Source organism: Protopterus annectens, chromosome 1.part0 (genome assembly GCF_019279795.1).
Source record: "Protopterus annectens isolate FY-2018-M chromosome 1.part0, PAN1.0, whole genome shotgun sequence".
NCBI classification, from domain to species: domain Eukaryota; kingdom Metazoa; phylum Chordata; order Ceratodontiformes; family Protopteridae; genus Protopterus; species Protopterus annectens.
In genome coordinates, this window is record NC_056725.1 from 1,749,132,574 (window position 1) to 1,749,148,703 (window position 16,130).

Sequence of the window (16,130 nt, forward strand, 5' to 3'; positions counted from 1 at the left end):
AGAAGTTAATTGTTTAAATCTTAAATAAAAACCAGCAAGAACCACAACAGGAAAATTGCTCCTGTAGTAATAAAACAAATATATAAAAAACGCAAAATCCAGAGCTGTTTGTTCGAATAAAAGGTGTTGTTTCTACGAACGGAAGTCTTTGAATTCGTTTTGACTTTTGGAATTGTCGTACCATTTTCATTGTGGTGGACTGCCTGTTGCTCCCGTATATGCTCTGGATTTTGTGTTTAATTAAATCTGACTGATGTAGCAGTACCATTTATAAATAATACTTTTGTTTGCAATGAACCAGTCAGACTTTAATCTGCATTATAGCAATAGTAACTGTAAGAAGTGAAAGAGCTGTATTATGCTGGAAGTAAGTGGAAGAACTGGAATAAATGTTTTTATCTTTTAATTACCCAGAACTGTGCTGAACAAGTTCCAAATATATCAGTTTTCCTTTATGTGCCCAATCTTCTTGTACTTTTCCGAATAAAAGTCTGTGCTCACTTAAGTCTGATAATGGTGGTTTATTATGTAGTAACAGCATACAGTGCAGGTAAATGTCAACAGTACCCGAATCAAATCTTACCGTCTAAAATGACAGTACCGATGAAGTGAAACAGACTGAATTAAACTGTCCGTAGATTCTGTATTCATTATACTGTCTATAGTTTCTGTACTCAGAATCGTTTCTTTACTCCTGAATCATCACCATCATTATCATAAACCCCCTTTTTCACATTTTCTACATGAGGTCGGGGAGTCATGTTAACTGTCCCTATCTCTCTCTGTACAGTGCCATTCTCCTGCCTTCTTTGACACTCATGCCAGACTGTTGCAGGTCGTCTCTTATATAATCCACCTCTTTGCTGGCTGCCCTTGTTTCCTCTTGCCTTCTTTCTGTCTGTCCCAAATCATTTTCACCAGATTGTTTTCTGCTTCTATGCCCAGACCACTGTAATCTGTTCTCTTTGACCTTTTCTGCAATTGGAACTACTTTGGTTTTTGCTCTAATGTCTTCATTTCTTCATCTGTCCACAGTTTGCATCCTACTGCCCATCTCAGGCACTTCACCTCCATCACCTTTAGCTTCCTCAACTGTTCTGCCTTTCCTGGCCAGGTTTCTGTACCATACAGTAGCACTGGTCACACCACTGTTTTGTACACCTTATGTTTCAGCTTCTTTCACATTACATCGTACACTACACCTGACACACTGTGCCAGTTGGCTACAGCCCCTCTGAGTTTGGCTTTTACAGCTTTATTCTGACTTCCCTTCTCCTCAACCACCCCTCCCAGATACTTGAATCTGTTCACCTGTTCTACTATATTCCCTTATATCTAAATTCTCAGCTTATTCTGATTTCCTCCATTTGCTGCCATTATAACTGTCTTTTCATCCCATATTCCTTCAGTTTTGCATTCTATTTCTTTCCCCTTATCCTTTGCTGAAGTTCATCCCATGTTCGTTCAGTTTTGCATTCCATTCCCCTATCCTTTGCTGACGTTCTTGCTCAGAGTCTGCCTGTAGTGCCATATTGCCTGCGTACAGTAATTTTGTTGATCTGTCCCCCATTCTGTTTGCTAATGTAGTTCATCACTAAAACAATGAGTAACAAGGTTACACAGACAAACCAATAAGTAAAAACTGAAAGAAGAGTCTAGCCAAGCTAGATTTTCCACTGTGATTTCTTAAAACCTCTTGTATTAGAGTAGTTGTTGTAGTTTGTTAGTTGGGATATTTTGCAGACACCCTAATGGTTATGGACATCAGCTAGGTACGACAACCATGTGTTTCTAAAGGTTAACCAGACAGTTCACTTATGCTGTGCCAATGAAGCCATAAGAAGGCTGCAACATGCATGTCCACAGCGAGTAGGATATGGCTTTATTGGCCTGGATGTGTCCATAACAGACTTAAAAAAGAAAAAAGCCATGAGCATTTAGAACTGCCGTATAGCTGAGACACCTGATGTCCTTAAGGGTCATTTCCATATATCCCATGTTACCTCTAATACAAGAGGTTTTAAGGAATCACACAATGGAAAATATAACTTGACTAGATTTTTCTTTCAATGTAGTCCATCACTAGTGTGAACAGTAGTAGGCTCAGAGCTGAACCCTGATGGACCCCCACTCCCACTGGGAACCCCTCTGAGAGACCGATCACTGTTCATACTTGAGTCATGTGGTCCTTGTACATAGCTTGCACTAATTCTACCAGTGTTTCTGGGACTTTGAATCACTGTAGGATTGCCCAAATCAGTGACCTTGGGACCTTGTCGTATGTTTTCTCCAAGTTTAGGAATATTCAGTTGGACTGATTCCTCATCTCTAGCTTCTTCTCCACAGTCTGTCTCATTGCAAACATCAGGTGAGTTATACTACATCCTGATCTAAATTTAAACTCATTATCTCCCATCTTACTTTCTGCTACTCTACTTATTCATTCTCAATCACCCTGTCCAGAACTTTCAAGCAGTGTGACAGGAGTTTGATAATCCACACTGCCCACAGCTGTGAATGTCTCCTTTGTTCTTGGAACACTGGTGTATGCTTATTCTCTAGGTGTCTGGGAAATGCCTTTCTCTCCATACTGCTAGGAGTACCCGCAGAAGCCATTTTTCTCCTGTCTCACCCAGTATCTATATCATATCTGCTGTGAACTCATCTGAACCTGCTTCTTTCTTTGACTTCATTTTGTCAGTGCTGTTCTTACTTCTATGGTGGGAGGCTCCTATTCTCTCACTATAGGCTGTGTCTGGGTCAGTACCACTTCTGTGGGGTTTTCTTTCAGAGCTGTTGGAAGTACTCTTTCTATATTTGCCTTTTATGTCCTGTAGACTTGAATAGGTTGTTGCTGGCATCCCTTAAGAGAGGTGTCTGACATTCTTTTTTAGTACCATCTACTGACTCACTTTCCAGAAGTTGGGAGAGTGCCTCTGATGCCTTGTTCTTTGCTATTGTAACTCCTTACTTAGCCTCTTTTTAAGCCAACCAGTATTCCATCCTACCTGGTCTATCTTTTCTCTCTCCCACTTTTCCTCCACTCCTCCTTTCTTTTGATGACTTCCTGGACTTCTACATTCCGCCACTAGCTTTTCTTTTGTACCTTATGTCCATACCTGGCACGACCTTGTATCTGTTCTGTAGTCTTCACATATGCTGTTTTGAAGTGCTCCACCTATCTCCTCCTCCTCTTGTGGTGCTGGAACTCTTGAGTATTTCCTTTGACTGTTCTGATCTCTTTCCAGTCAACTTCCAGGACATCAGCCTGTCTTAGTTGACCTTAGAATCTTCTCTGACCACTGCTTGGAGTTGATTGTGGTAATCAGTGGTCTATGCTGTGATCCAACTGTTTCACTAAGGCGAAGGGAGAACTTTGCAATCGCTGATTCTAGCCCACCACCCTTTTAACTAAGAGGAAGGCTACCTGAGTTGCATGTTGGCTACTCTTGTATGTGATCTTGTGCCTGTCTCTCTTTCTGAACCATGTGTTGGCTGTTATCAAGCCATTTGCCAGACAGAAATCTAGAATTACCTCTCTTTCTTTATTCCTCTTGCTCTACCCATGTGACCCTAGGCTGTCCTGATATCCTGTTCTGTCTGTCCTGATATTTACATTCCAGTCACCTGTTATCAAAACCAATTTATGTTGCCCTGCTTTATTTGGGTCCTGCAACTGTTGTCTGAATGGACTCTCATTCACAACCCTGTTGTGGGGTGTAAGATGAGATTATGAATATTGCTCTATCATTAGGCTGGAGTCTGATTGCCATGAGTCTATCACTAATTCTGAGAACATCCCTCACTGCCTTTTGAAGCCTGTTCCTCATCACAATTCCTACACCATTTCTACCCTGTCCCTCTCCTGAGTGATAGATTATGGATCTCAAGCAAAGTGGCTTTGATGTATTGCCCTTTCATTTTGTCTCCTGTATGCACAGGATGTCCTGCCTCCTCCTTACCATCATGTCATCTACTTCCAAGCACTGTCCTGTCAATAAACCTACATTGAGTGTAGCAATCCTTACTTCATGTTTGGCAGGTTGATTGGTTTTACATCCAGCAACTTATTGACTGAGCTTTAGGGTAGACACACACTGACCAGTAAGGACAACTGTACCCCTCACATCATTAGTGTTGGTCTCTGGCATAGGCTGGGTCTTCAGCCCACTTATCACCAACAAGTATGCTCATCTGATGATATTAGTCAACATGACCGAATCACTTAGAGACATATTTTACATCATTGAGTGACTAGCCCTGCCATGGTATGCAGTCTGTGATCCATATCCTCCTTTATTGAGGATACTGTGCACCACAGTAAATGCCCAAAGCAGTTGGTCTATAAAACCCTTCCCCGTATAGGGCACCATATAGAGGCTTTGCTGCTGCCCACAGCTCCATTGTTGGGTGAGTTTGAGAGAGAGACACTCAACATGATTTTTTGGAGGTGGGAGGAAACCCCACAGAGAAATAGAGGGAACATACAAACAGTAAACAAACATTTGCCAAGGTCAGGAATGAACACTGGACCTTGAAAATGGGAGGAGAAGACCTTGAACATTATGCCATCTGGTCTCTTTACTCCCCAATAAATTATCACATTAATAACAATGTCCTATTTGATAGCAACCTTACTTTTAACCACAATGTTGCTTCCGTTGTATAGAAAGCCTTCTACATGGCCCACTTCATAAGTAAGGGTATCTCCTCCAGGGGAAAAGGAGGTCATAACATCCCTGTAATCTTCCCTTATAAGGCCCATTATTGAGTAAAACACTCCTTTCGGCATGTACCTCTCAAAGCGCATGCAGCAGCTGGAGAGACCACAGAGGTTCCTCACCAGGAGAATCCAGGGCCTCAAATATCTACCATACACATATAGTCTAAAAGCCCTATCCCTCTACTCTGTTTCATATAGACTCCTCAGAGGTGACCTCTGTCTGGCATACAATGCATTCACGGACCCCACCTTGATGGGACTGCTGCATATCTGCAAGTCAAGTTCCACTCGAGTAACCCACACGTGCAGCCTCAGCCTGGTCTGTGACATCAAGACTTGTTGGCAGGACAGATTTGTGTCCCAGAGACTCCCCATCTATGGAATAGACTCCCTCTCCACATCAAGCAGAGAGTACCTCTTTATCCCTTTTTAAGCGCAGCCTGGATAACTGGATGGGAAACAGAAAATATACACCTGGGATCTCACCCATGTCCCTGCTGGACAGGGGCATCGGGTGTTGATTTGTCCAAAACATGGGCTAAAGTCTTGGCTAGGCTTTTAAGGGCCTCAGACCCAATAGCCTAGTAACCTTCTATGAGCCTATGATCCTGAATGACAGAATTAATCTTGCTTTCTTTATTTGGCAGACTTCTGAACATTTACTTAATTTTTGTACCGGGACTAAAATTACTGTAATGACTTTTCTGCGTATCAGTACCAAATTTCTGTACTTATCGCCTAAATATCAGTAACAAAGTGGGCTGGGCTGCACTGACTAAGTTCTCCAAATTCAAATGACTTCTGTTGAGATAAATCTTGCGTAATAATACCAAAACCTGTAAATTTCCTACACCTTCTACACACCTCTTTAACCTTGGTTCCCATGCTTCGCACCATGTAAACAAGATCTGTTTGTACTCAATGTACTGCACATTCTTTTATTACATTTTATATTTATCAGTATTTTAGACTGAAGGTTATTTCTCTGAGCTCACCTGTATACATCACTGAAACATTCCTTTCTATTGAAACTACATTTGAAACTGCATGTGGTGTAAATGAAGATACAGGCCTGATTTAGCATAGCTGCATTTCTGTGCATATGCAAAGAGATTACTGTATTTATGTCTGCAAAACTACATTTAAGTGAGACCTTAGCTGACAAACTGTTAAAGTACTTGGTATCTATACACCTTGTACAGCTGAGAAAGATTTTAAATCAGCAAAGTATAAAGAATGCTGATTAACTCAGAATACTAGGAATAATGCTCACTGATGCAGGCTGAAATAAAATGATCTGTTTCATACACCAAGTATCTGTAGTAGTCACATGAAAGATTTTAGAGGAAAATTATAGCCTCTAAGATCTGGGAAATTCAGTCTGCAGAAGTGTACATTAACACAAACTTTACAACTGTAGACTCAAAGCCAGTTTTCTTTGTTTTAAATTTCATTAGAAAAAATTAGGGGAGAAAGCTGAAAAAAAGTCTCCCATGTATTACACTGATAACTCAAGCGCAACTGCTCTTCTCAAGGATCTGGATACCAGTTTCATCCTTGAGGCTGCTAATTGGTCCTCTGTTCATACTTTCATTAAGTCTTTTTCTACTTCTGGATGCATTAGAGTATTCTGATGCAGTCTGGACTCTGATGAGGAGTGCAGAGATCCTGAACTTTGAGGGGGCCACAGGAGGAACCCCACTCCCTGTTTGTGTAATCTGTAAAGAGCTCCTGAGTTTGAACTGGAGCCTGAAAAGGAAGGCCCAAGGTGAGCGAAAGTTGATGAATCCACCACTGAAGCTCAAACTTGAGACAAGGAAAGAAAGGTACCAGGAAATCCATAGGGTGGCAATGTTGGACCTACGCTGATTTGAGGCACCACTGAAGCTTTCTTATATGGAGCTTGGAGAGAGGAAGCATGGGAATGGTGGAAGCCATAAACCCAAGAACACTGACAAATCCCCTGGCAGAGACTGACGCCAGAGGAAGAAGGGATTGGAAAAAGGCAAATAGAGACAGAGCTTTGGGGGTAGACAGGGATGCCAGCATGGGAACCATCTCAAGCCTGCAGCTGAGGAAAATATGATCCTGGGAAAGAGTCGGAACTGATTTCTGAAAGTTTATTGTGAACTCTAGACTCTTTAACAGGGAAGTAGTAAACTTTATTTCCTGCAGTAAAGAGTTGGGGGAAGGAACTTGAATAAGCAGTTTGTCTAGATATGGAAAGATCTGAATTTTTGAAGTCTGCAAAAGCAATGACAGAAGTGAGGCATTTGGAGAATACCTTTGGGACAGTAAAGCCACCAAAAGGAAAAGCAGAGAACTGAAAATGCCAGGAAGAGATAGAGAAACATAAAAATTAAAAAAAAAATGCACCACCAGCGTTTCTGGACTGCACACAAATTAAGCACTTTCATCAACCCAAGTTGACTTCAACAGAACAATTACTACAGACAGTAAGCAAAGTTCAACATACAAACCACACTGGGTGTAAGTGAGGTCTCTGTCTTTTTACATGCTGATGTACATGAACATGGCTCTGCTGAAGTGCTGGTGAAGTTCTCTTTTCTTCTGCAGTGTGTTTAACAGTTCGATTTCATCTCAGGGAAGATTTGATACTGCACAACCACGAACATGTTTTTTTTATTCCTGAATGCGCAGTCTCATCTTAAAGCCTGGATTGAGGTTAATGTTTCAGTTTCTTATAATTCCTTATTTTCTTCTGGAATTGAAACTTTTCATGAAACCAGATTGTAAATGGTCACATTTGTCTATATCACAGCTGTCCAAAGAGAAGAGATTTACATTGTGTTGTCAGTCTAAGAACTAATACAGGCATTTCTTGCCCTCCATTTATATTACTTAATTTTTGATTAGTCATGGACTGTCTTAATATTCTAACAAGATTCGTTATTGTAGTTTGTCAGCTTCCCTTCATTCTTTCAAACTGTTTTGAAGGGAATTATCTGAATTAAATATACCAAAAAGGTATCATTTCCTCTTTGGAATCTGAATTTTGTTTTGAACAGATTGGCCCACTTTTGAACTGGAGTCTTTGTTCCTTAAAATATTGCTAGTTAGAATCCAGCTTTATTGCTGCCTGTTACTTCTGCAAGGAGGGCCACAGAACTGCAAGTTAAACTTGCACATAACCGTGTGCTTTTTCTTTCACGTCCATGTTCTCAGTGTTCTTTAATACTTCATACCTAAAGTAGTGTCAGTTAAAAGTGGTACTTACACAGGATGTGCTTAAAAGCACTGATTGCTGTCTCTCCTTGGAAGCACAGTAAGTTGCTTTATGTTCTTATTTGTTTTTTTTTTTTTACCCCGGTGTTGCCCCATCTGGTCTGTAACAGTGCTTATTATACACATTATTTTCTTGTAGGCGAGAGCCAGTTATGTGCAGTCATCATCCAGGCAGCCATCAGGGATTGTACTGTTAAAACCGTGCCTGGGCATATGGCTTATCAGACCCTCAAAGGTTACATGTGCAGTGGTTCCAGTAAGGATGCACCACTCTATCACAGCCATGACATAACTTCTCAATTAGTCCACTTCACTTTTAAGCCGTATGCATCCTAGAAGGTCCTTGGACTCCACCAGTTATACTTTGACAGGATCTATTTATTGAGATGTTAAAGCATATTGTCATCCCCAGAGAAAAAGGAAAACATACATAATCTCATCACTTCTGTCCTTTCCTGGTATACTAACTGAATCTCGGTCAAAATCAGAGCTGTCTTCCTCTATTCCACAGAGTTACTTAGGCTGTATGTATTTGCATTCCTTGCATTAACTTTAGAGGTTTAACTTGTCTATGTCTGGGTTGTGGGAGCTGTTAGTTGCAAAAGAGATTTGTCTTGCCACAGAAGTAGACAAAATGATATGATGAAACTCCAAGTATGAAACTGTCATGCTGCATTAATCAGGTTATTCTTTAATTTCAGGGGTTCTGGCATAAAAATAAAAATCTGAGTACATGGCTGCTTGCAATATCTTGAAAACTTCCACCCATTTGTCACTTCATATACTTTGTCGGAAAAGGAAAAGGAAATAGATATTTGTTTTCTCATTTGCCGCTACAGAGTGGGTCATCTTGATGCTGACGTACCCCATACTTAACAAATACAGATAAAAGCAGGAAAGAAAATCATCTGCTGCTGTTGTGACTTCATCATGTAACTACTGTTTTACAGAATTTTTGGGAGAGCTGTTGTTTTTTTCTTTATCTGATTATTTCATCCGTTCCTTCAATCTGCAGCTGGAATGCTAGTACATAAACCTGTAGCTTTATCCCACTTAGTTGGTGTTTTCTTGTAGATGGTGTATGATTTAACAAGGGTCAAGAATTTTGGGATGGGGCTAATGGAGATTGCATGCCCCATTTCATAACCATTGGTATAGGTGAGTTTATGTCAGCTAAAGGGGTAACCTCTCTAGTGTGAGATATTAACGTTTTTGGAGCAGCCATGGGAGAGGAGTGTAGAAGAAGGTTTTAAGTTGGTACTAAGCTTGTGGCTGAAGCTCATTGAGCAGTTTAGCCATATCACCCTTGTAATGTTGAGTAGAATAGCTCTCTCTAGACAAAAGAAACACTCACACTAATGCAAGACATGAATTTGTGGTTACCCAGCCAGTCAACAAGGTTGACATTGAAAGGTAGTCAGGAAGATACTTTGCTTGTTGCAAAGAGGAACTCTCTTCCAACGATGGGGAATGGGTTGAGTAAGAAATCTGTTGTGCTGTCAGGTGTTGATCTTCCAGTGGTGGTTTAGGCCTTTGGATTGATTGTTTGATAGGCTTTTTTAGTTCTACAAAGGAGAAGAAGGCTAAATATCCCATGGTCTTTTAGCATGAAACACTAGGCAAAGGTCACCTCTCAAAAACCTGTATGAGGTGGAGTAGATGGAGAGGGATTTTATTCTGTAAGAGTAGCTTAAAGTAGAGATTTTTAGTTAGGAGTCTTTAGGAGTTTTCATGATGTACAAGGTGCTTATATAGATACATTTGAAAGGCAGTATTGTATTTGGTAATGAGTTTGATAAGTGAATACTAGAGAGATAAAGACATACTTTGACTTAGACAAGATGCCATGACAGATAAACTGGGTGAGTCAGAATGGTTCTCTAACTACAGCTAAGACATGGTGGCCAAAAGAGAGTTCATTGCCTGTGTAGAAACCCAGCTCTGTAATAAGAGTCTATTTTATGTGAGCATTCCCAATAATGTGATAAGGGAGAAGGGGACAGTGTGTTTATCAAAGGGTACCTATGTTGCTCTTCTTGGCACTTATGATGAGCCTGTGGCTAACATACTAGCCATTTGTCTGATACAGGCCCTGCTGGAAAATGTAGGTATAATGGGGGATTTGATAACTGCACCTAATCTGCCATCATCAACAAACTTGGCTAGCCAGAGACCTTGGATACTTGATTTCACTTATGAAATGTGAATGCCAAATAATAGGAAACTCAGTACTGAGCTTGGTGAACACTGCTAGTGACCTCTTTCTGATTAGAAAATGTATATCCCTTACCGTCACAGTGTGGGTTCTGTCAGTAAGCCATTTTGCTATTGAGCAGAACATAACCATTAACATTAATTTTGGAGAGTTTGTACCCAGGTGCTTCACCAAATGCAGAGGGTCTGCATCTGTTTTGGCACTAAGGGATAAAGTCTTGATGGTGACCCAGGCAAACTGCTTGATTAGTGTCTTGGGCTCTTAGAGCTGGCGTATGGGAGGAGTAGAATAAAGAGGCAGAGCCTGCTCTCCCCTCTTTCAGTGGAGGAATGGGTGCAGATGCATGGGTCACTGTTTATGCTAAAAATGCTGCTGTAGACCAGGGTCATGAGCAGATGCTGTCTGTAAGGGTACAGTGGTTTAGTGGCATCACACAGAGGTATTTTGCCACTATTTTACTTAATTCTTACAACAGCACACCATGAGCCCAGTGCTTCTTCAGATGCTTATGGCATGTTAGGACGTTGTAGGGCATATACTAAAAATCTCCACCCTTTCTGCATAGATAGCACTCACTCCCATTCCATCTGGCTCCTGCCCCAGGAGAATCTTATCATGTTGAGGGAATGAAGGGGCTCCTTGGGGGAACAGGAGGGATAATGTTGCATGGACAGACAGAGGGATCAGGCCCAAATTGGTCTGCTGTGATGGTGAGTAATCACTTAGCCATTATTTATTCCAGAATCACACTGGATCCAAAAAGCATGTTGTATGTCTGTATTATGTAGTTGAAAAGGAATTTCCCCTTGGCAGCTGGACGTGAAACATTATTAATGACTGCACTTCTAATTTTGGAGGGAGCAGTACTACAGCTCTGGTGACTTTAAAACTGTTAATGCTTTGTTCCCTGTGGGATTTTACCTTGTCAGAATGGCCTAGAATGGTTGTATCCTATAGCCAGTCAACTCAGTACAAGAGTAGCCTTATGTCCTGTGACAACAGTGTGAAAGTGCTGTCTTTGTCAGTGGCTCAGCAGGGAAGAGTACTGAGGCTGCCCTAGGCTTTGTCTCCCACACTCGATGCTTGAATTGTGCTTCATTACTGACACTGTACTGCAGCTTGCTAAACGAAAATCCTAGCTACTTGACTTTAGTAGTAGCTCAGGTAGATATTAAAGATACTTAAGAAAAATGGTAAAGAAATTTCTTCAGTTTCAGGGCCAGATTTACTACAGAAGTATACTTGTTGGTTTGCCTTGCATACATGCCTATAGGGACAGACCAACAAAAATTAAAGAAAATGGAGAACACTACACAAATCTGTAATCTACATACTGAATATTTTGCTGGATTTTTTTTTGCATTTTTATGAAAGAAATGATTATGTATACTTTACTACTCTTTGTGGCCCTTAAAAAGGAAACGTCATAAACAGGGTCTCTTCTGACCCCGTCTTTACAGTAGTATAGCTGCTGTGAGGATTTACTTTAAGGGTATCATACCTCTAGTCTGTGGCTTTGCCACTATTTTACTTAATTCTTACAACTTTTTTAATGAAATTACAAGCCAATACTGTTACATTGATTTGTTTTATTAGAAGTGCTCATTATTAACAGTATGTATCTGTTTGAGAAGTAGTGAAAATGTACTTGTTACTGCATGGTGTCACCTGATTTCCAACTTGTCCTGTTGCCACAAACACATTTTGAGAGATACTGCATACTTGTTTGTAAACTTTCTTAAAAAGTTAAAGTAGAGTTTCCTTTTCTATAAATTGATCAAAATAAAATTTGCACATGTGGCTTGTAGGCGTTATTGGAAAACTGACAACTGGCAGGTAAGTGTGCTACTGAAAATGTCAGTTTAACAAATTTTGATTACTAAGACAAAACAGTTTGGGAAAAATTTTCTGTATTACAACAAAAATGGCATTTAATTGGCTTAGCTCATATTTCCTTTTCAGGGTTAACTCGGGAACAGTGTCTAAGTTGCATGTCAAAGTCACAAAGTAGGCCAGTAGAGGCTGCAGGAATCAAACCCAGGACTACTGCGAAGTCTAGATGTAGCAGCACATTGCCTTAAATACTTGTATCATTTCATTATTCAGAAATAAACATAAATTCAGGGTTAAGCTTGAGTTTTGAAATTAGTAACACTGTAAAGCTGTTTCTCCTTAATAGCTTTGCTGTTTCTATGCCATGCTTTAACTTTTATGGTTTGTGAGATATTAGCATGTCTCTGAGCCCTAATTTAAAAATGTTCAGATACCTTTCAGGGCTCAGCAAGCTCTTTCATTAAAGATGTCAGGCATTAAGGACTGTGCAAGTGCTGATCAGAGCACAGTTAACTTTTAGGTGTAGACCGGCTACTTTATCTGGCTCTAACGTGGGAGGTTGACATTGTTTATCTGTTTGGATGGTGAATGTGGAAAGGTTAGAAAATTACTAGACAGAATATTGCAGCATCGAGTCATGCAAAAACAGATACCCCTCCAGAATATGTAGTCTCATTCCAAATATGTAAATGTCTAGGGGGCTACAAGTCCAACACCCTTCCAACAAAAGTAGCAACTCCAAGGGGTGTCAGGCTTAGTGATTCAGACTGTAATGTGTGATGCTTGAGTTTATCAAAACTGCAGTATCTCTGGGGTTTCTGTACACCTCAAGGTATTGGAATTAGTATATGTAAGTAGGAGGTATGTGGGGGTGCAGCAAGGCAAAACTGGTTTGGAAATTAATTTTGTTTTAGTTGTGGCAAGAAAAGACACTCTTGTGATTGTTGTACTTGAGAGTTTTTCAAGTAAGACTTACATTTTTGTCACAAAGCCAACTCATAAATTACCAGACTTCTGAAAGATTGGCACTCTGCTGGGGGGAGATGGTTGCTGATGGGCAATTTTGTGTTCAGGTTGGAGCTTGTGATGATTTTGGAATTTAGTGTTACTCCACCCAAGACTGCGGTGGTGGTGCTGCGGTAGCATTGTCACCTCACAATTAGACGTTGCCCATTCGATTCTCAGTTAGAGCATCTTCTGTGTGACGACATGCGTGAATGGGCGTTCCTTCATTGAAGGTTGTGTGTTAGGCCCAGCAAGCCAGCACTTAAAAATCTACTGCCAATCATTAGCAGACCGGAGTTCCGCTGTGGCAACCACTAACCAGGAAAAGCCGAAAGACACAACTAGTGTTACTCCACCCAAGAAATTATATTACCCACTTTAGTGATAGTAACAGACAGGCTTGATATTAATTTTCAGTCTGTAGGACTTTAGAGATGATGGTGTGTTGATTGCAAAACACAGGTGACTGACAGGATTTCCAGAGGCCAGCCAGGATGGGTGAAAGCTTTACAATGGCAAAAAAATCAAGCTTGTATTCATTCTTATTTGTATATGGATATTTAAAGATTAAGTATACCTTAAACAGACACACAGGGTGCTGAAAAGGTTTTGTAATAGTTTTCAAGCTTTAATGCGTGTCATATTTGAGGTGGACATCAGTGGGCAGTACAGTTGTGCAGTGGTTAGCATTTCTGCATCACAACTCTTGGTTCTCTAGTTTTGTTCCTAGCTGGGGTGCCTTATGTCCTGAGTGTTTGTCGTGCCTGTAACTGTGTGAGTTGTTCTAGATTTCTCTGACATCCCACAGGTGTGGCAATAGCTGAACGGGCATCATGTCCTGCAGTTTCTCAAGGACCAGTTGATCATAAATTAATTACTTGATCGTGGCTGTTCAAATTTAGTGGTTTTTGAGACTGTTGTAACTTTCCCACTATTCTGCAGCATTACAGTTTATATAATTGAGGATGTGGGGTTACCCTTGCAGGAACAAAAAACTTGTTTCAGTCTCCACCATTAGCTTGCATTTAGTTTTTGTTTCAGTTGTGAAAGCAAACTTTATTTTAAATAAATCATCTTTCAGGTATTGCATAGTGGAACCAAGTGCTATATAAATTGTCTGTAACTGTGTGTATTGTATATTTATGCGTGTCTCTATGTTTTTATGTATTTATGTGCACATGCGCATCCCATGATGCACTGTTGTCAAGACTGGTTCTTTGTTTTATTCCCACTGCATGCTTTGATTGGCTTTGGTTCTACATGATCCAAGTTAGGACATAGTGGGTTTTGGAGAAGAAATAAATAGAAAGCCATTTTGATTGCTGTTGCATATATTACAGTGAACATACGTTTTGAATTTTGAGTTTGAAACACTATTGACATTTGTCTTTGTACAGTAACACATATATTTGAATACATTTTGTTCTAGGGATGCAGATGGAAATGCATATGATCTATCACAGTTGTCTAGGTACCAAGACAACTGGGAGGCTGAACGGTTGGCTAGTGGAATACCAAGATACTACATAAATATCTGTAAGCCCTTAGTCCCTCAAACAGGTAAGTACACAATTATTAATTTTGATTAAATAAGATTTAGATAATGCAGTTTGTAGAATAATGATGGCAAACTCAGGCTCTCTGTTATATCTAACTTTTAAATTTGATTTTGCAGGAATAGTCTAGAGTAAAATTTGAGCTTTGGGAGACTTTTTTTTAACAGTCTGAAAGAATGCTACAACCATGAAGTTTGTGAGCAGTTGCTAGTATTTTCTGTTGAAATGGAAGGTTATAATATTGTTAGGTGTGTTATTAGAGGGATTGGGGAGGGTATAAACTCATAAGTGTCAGCGTGACAGTTGAATATTGCCAATGACATCACAGAGAGATAAAGCCCAATATACAATCCAGGTGTTCATTTAGCATCTCAGGCATTTGAGATGCTGGTAGGGATGGATAATCAAGCCATCCATGGAGAGAGGGCATTCACAGATGATGCTTTCTGAGGGGACAAGGGGCCCAGTGAGTGGAGTAGCCCTTGGATGAGGTTGGTGAATGCAGGAGAGGGGCAAGGTATTACTAAGTCATAAAGAACCCCTGCAGAAGTGGTTGACCAGACCCCATAGAACACTTTTAAGCTGTACTCTAGCCCCAGCCCTAAAAGGAGAAAGTCCAGGAGATCTTTTAAGGTTGCTGGTAGACCCAGTGATGTATGTGGAGAGCCAAAGAATGATCTGAGAGAGAGGAGAACCAAAAAGGTGACAGTGCTGTATTTAATACAGGGCGATGATCCCTTACTCTCAGAAACTAGCTAAGTTTTGTAGTTTATACAATACACTCACTAGAGCTAATATGCCAGTTGCACTTTCTTTTCTCATGCCTTTATTTTCTTGTCGGTATTTTTCCAAATGTAATTACATCGTGATACTCTTAACAGAATGATGAAAGTAATATTGACAGAGCTAGAACAAAGGTGACACAGCCCTTACAGTGCCTTAATTAGAAATTACATTCTCTCCAGTTGCTTCTTTGTGCACATTTAAAAAAACACTACAGAAATATTCTAATTTGTGCTCTTGATTTATACATCTCAGTTAAACCTTCAGATATTATGCTTTAGTCTTGTTTTGTTTGCTAATAAATGCAATGGTTTTAGAAAACTGTAAACATTTTTATGCATTTTAACAAGTCTAATATTCTGTGTGTTAGAAATGGAACTGTAGGAGTGTCACTGTTGTGCAAACTGAGCATATGTAACAGCACACTGTGTCACCAACAAATGGCCTGATATAGTTTTACACTGGAGGATGTCGTGTGCATTGTACATCTGCACTCTCACCATTTACAGATGTAGTTAGATGTTTGATATAGTTTTACACAGGAGGGTGTTGTGTGCACTGTACATCTGCACTGTCACCATTTACAGATGTAGGTAGGCGTGTGATATAGTTTTACACTGGAGGGTGTCATGTGCACTGTACATCTGCACTCTTACCATGTACAGATGTAGTTTGATATAGTTTTACACAGGAGGGTGTTGTGTGCACTGTACATCTGCACTGTCACCATTTACAGACGTAGGTAGGTGTGTGATATAGTTTTACACTG

The 16,130-nt window shown here is 40.2% G+C and overlaps 1 protein-coding gene across 1 annotated transcript in view; it reads left to right on the plus strand.

Moving 5' to 3' along the window:
- IGF2R (insulin like growth factor 2 receptor) overlaps window positions 1-16,130 on the plus strand; it is a 2,372,344-nt gene that overhangs the window by 1,768,232 nt on the left and 587,982 nt on the right. Inside the window, exon 29 of the mRNA XM_044074918.1 lies at window positions 14,452-14,582. Coding sequence (XP_043930853.1) covers window positions 14,452-14,582 — 131 coding nt within the window. The remainder of the gene's footprint in view (window positions 1-14,451; window positions 14,583-16,130) is intronic.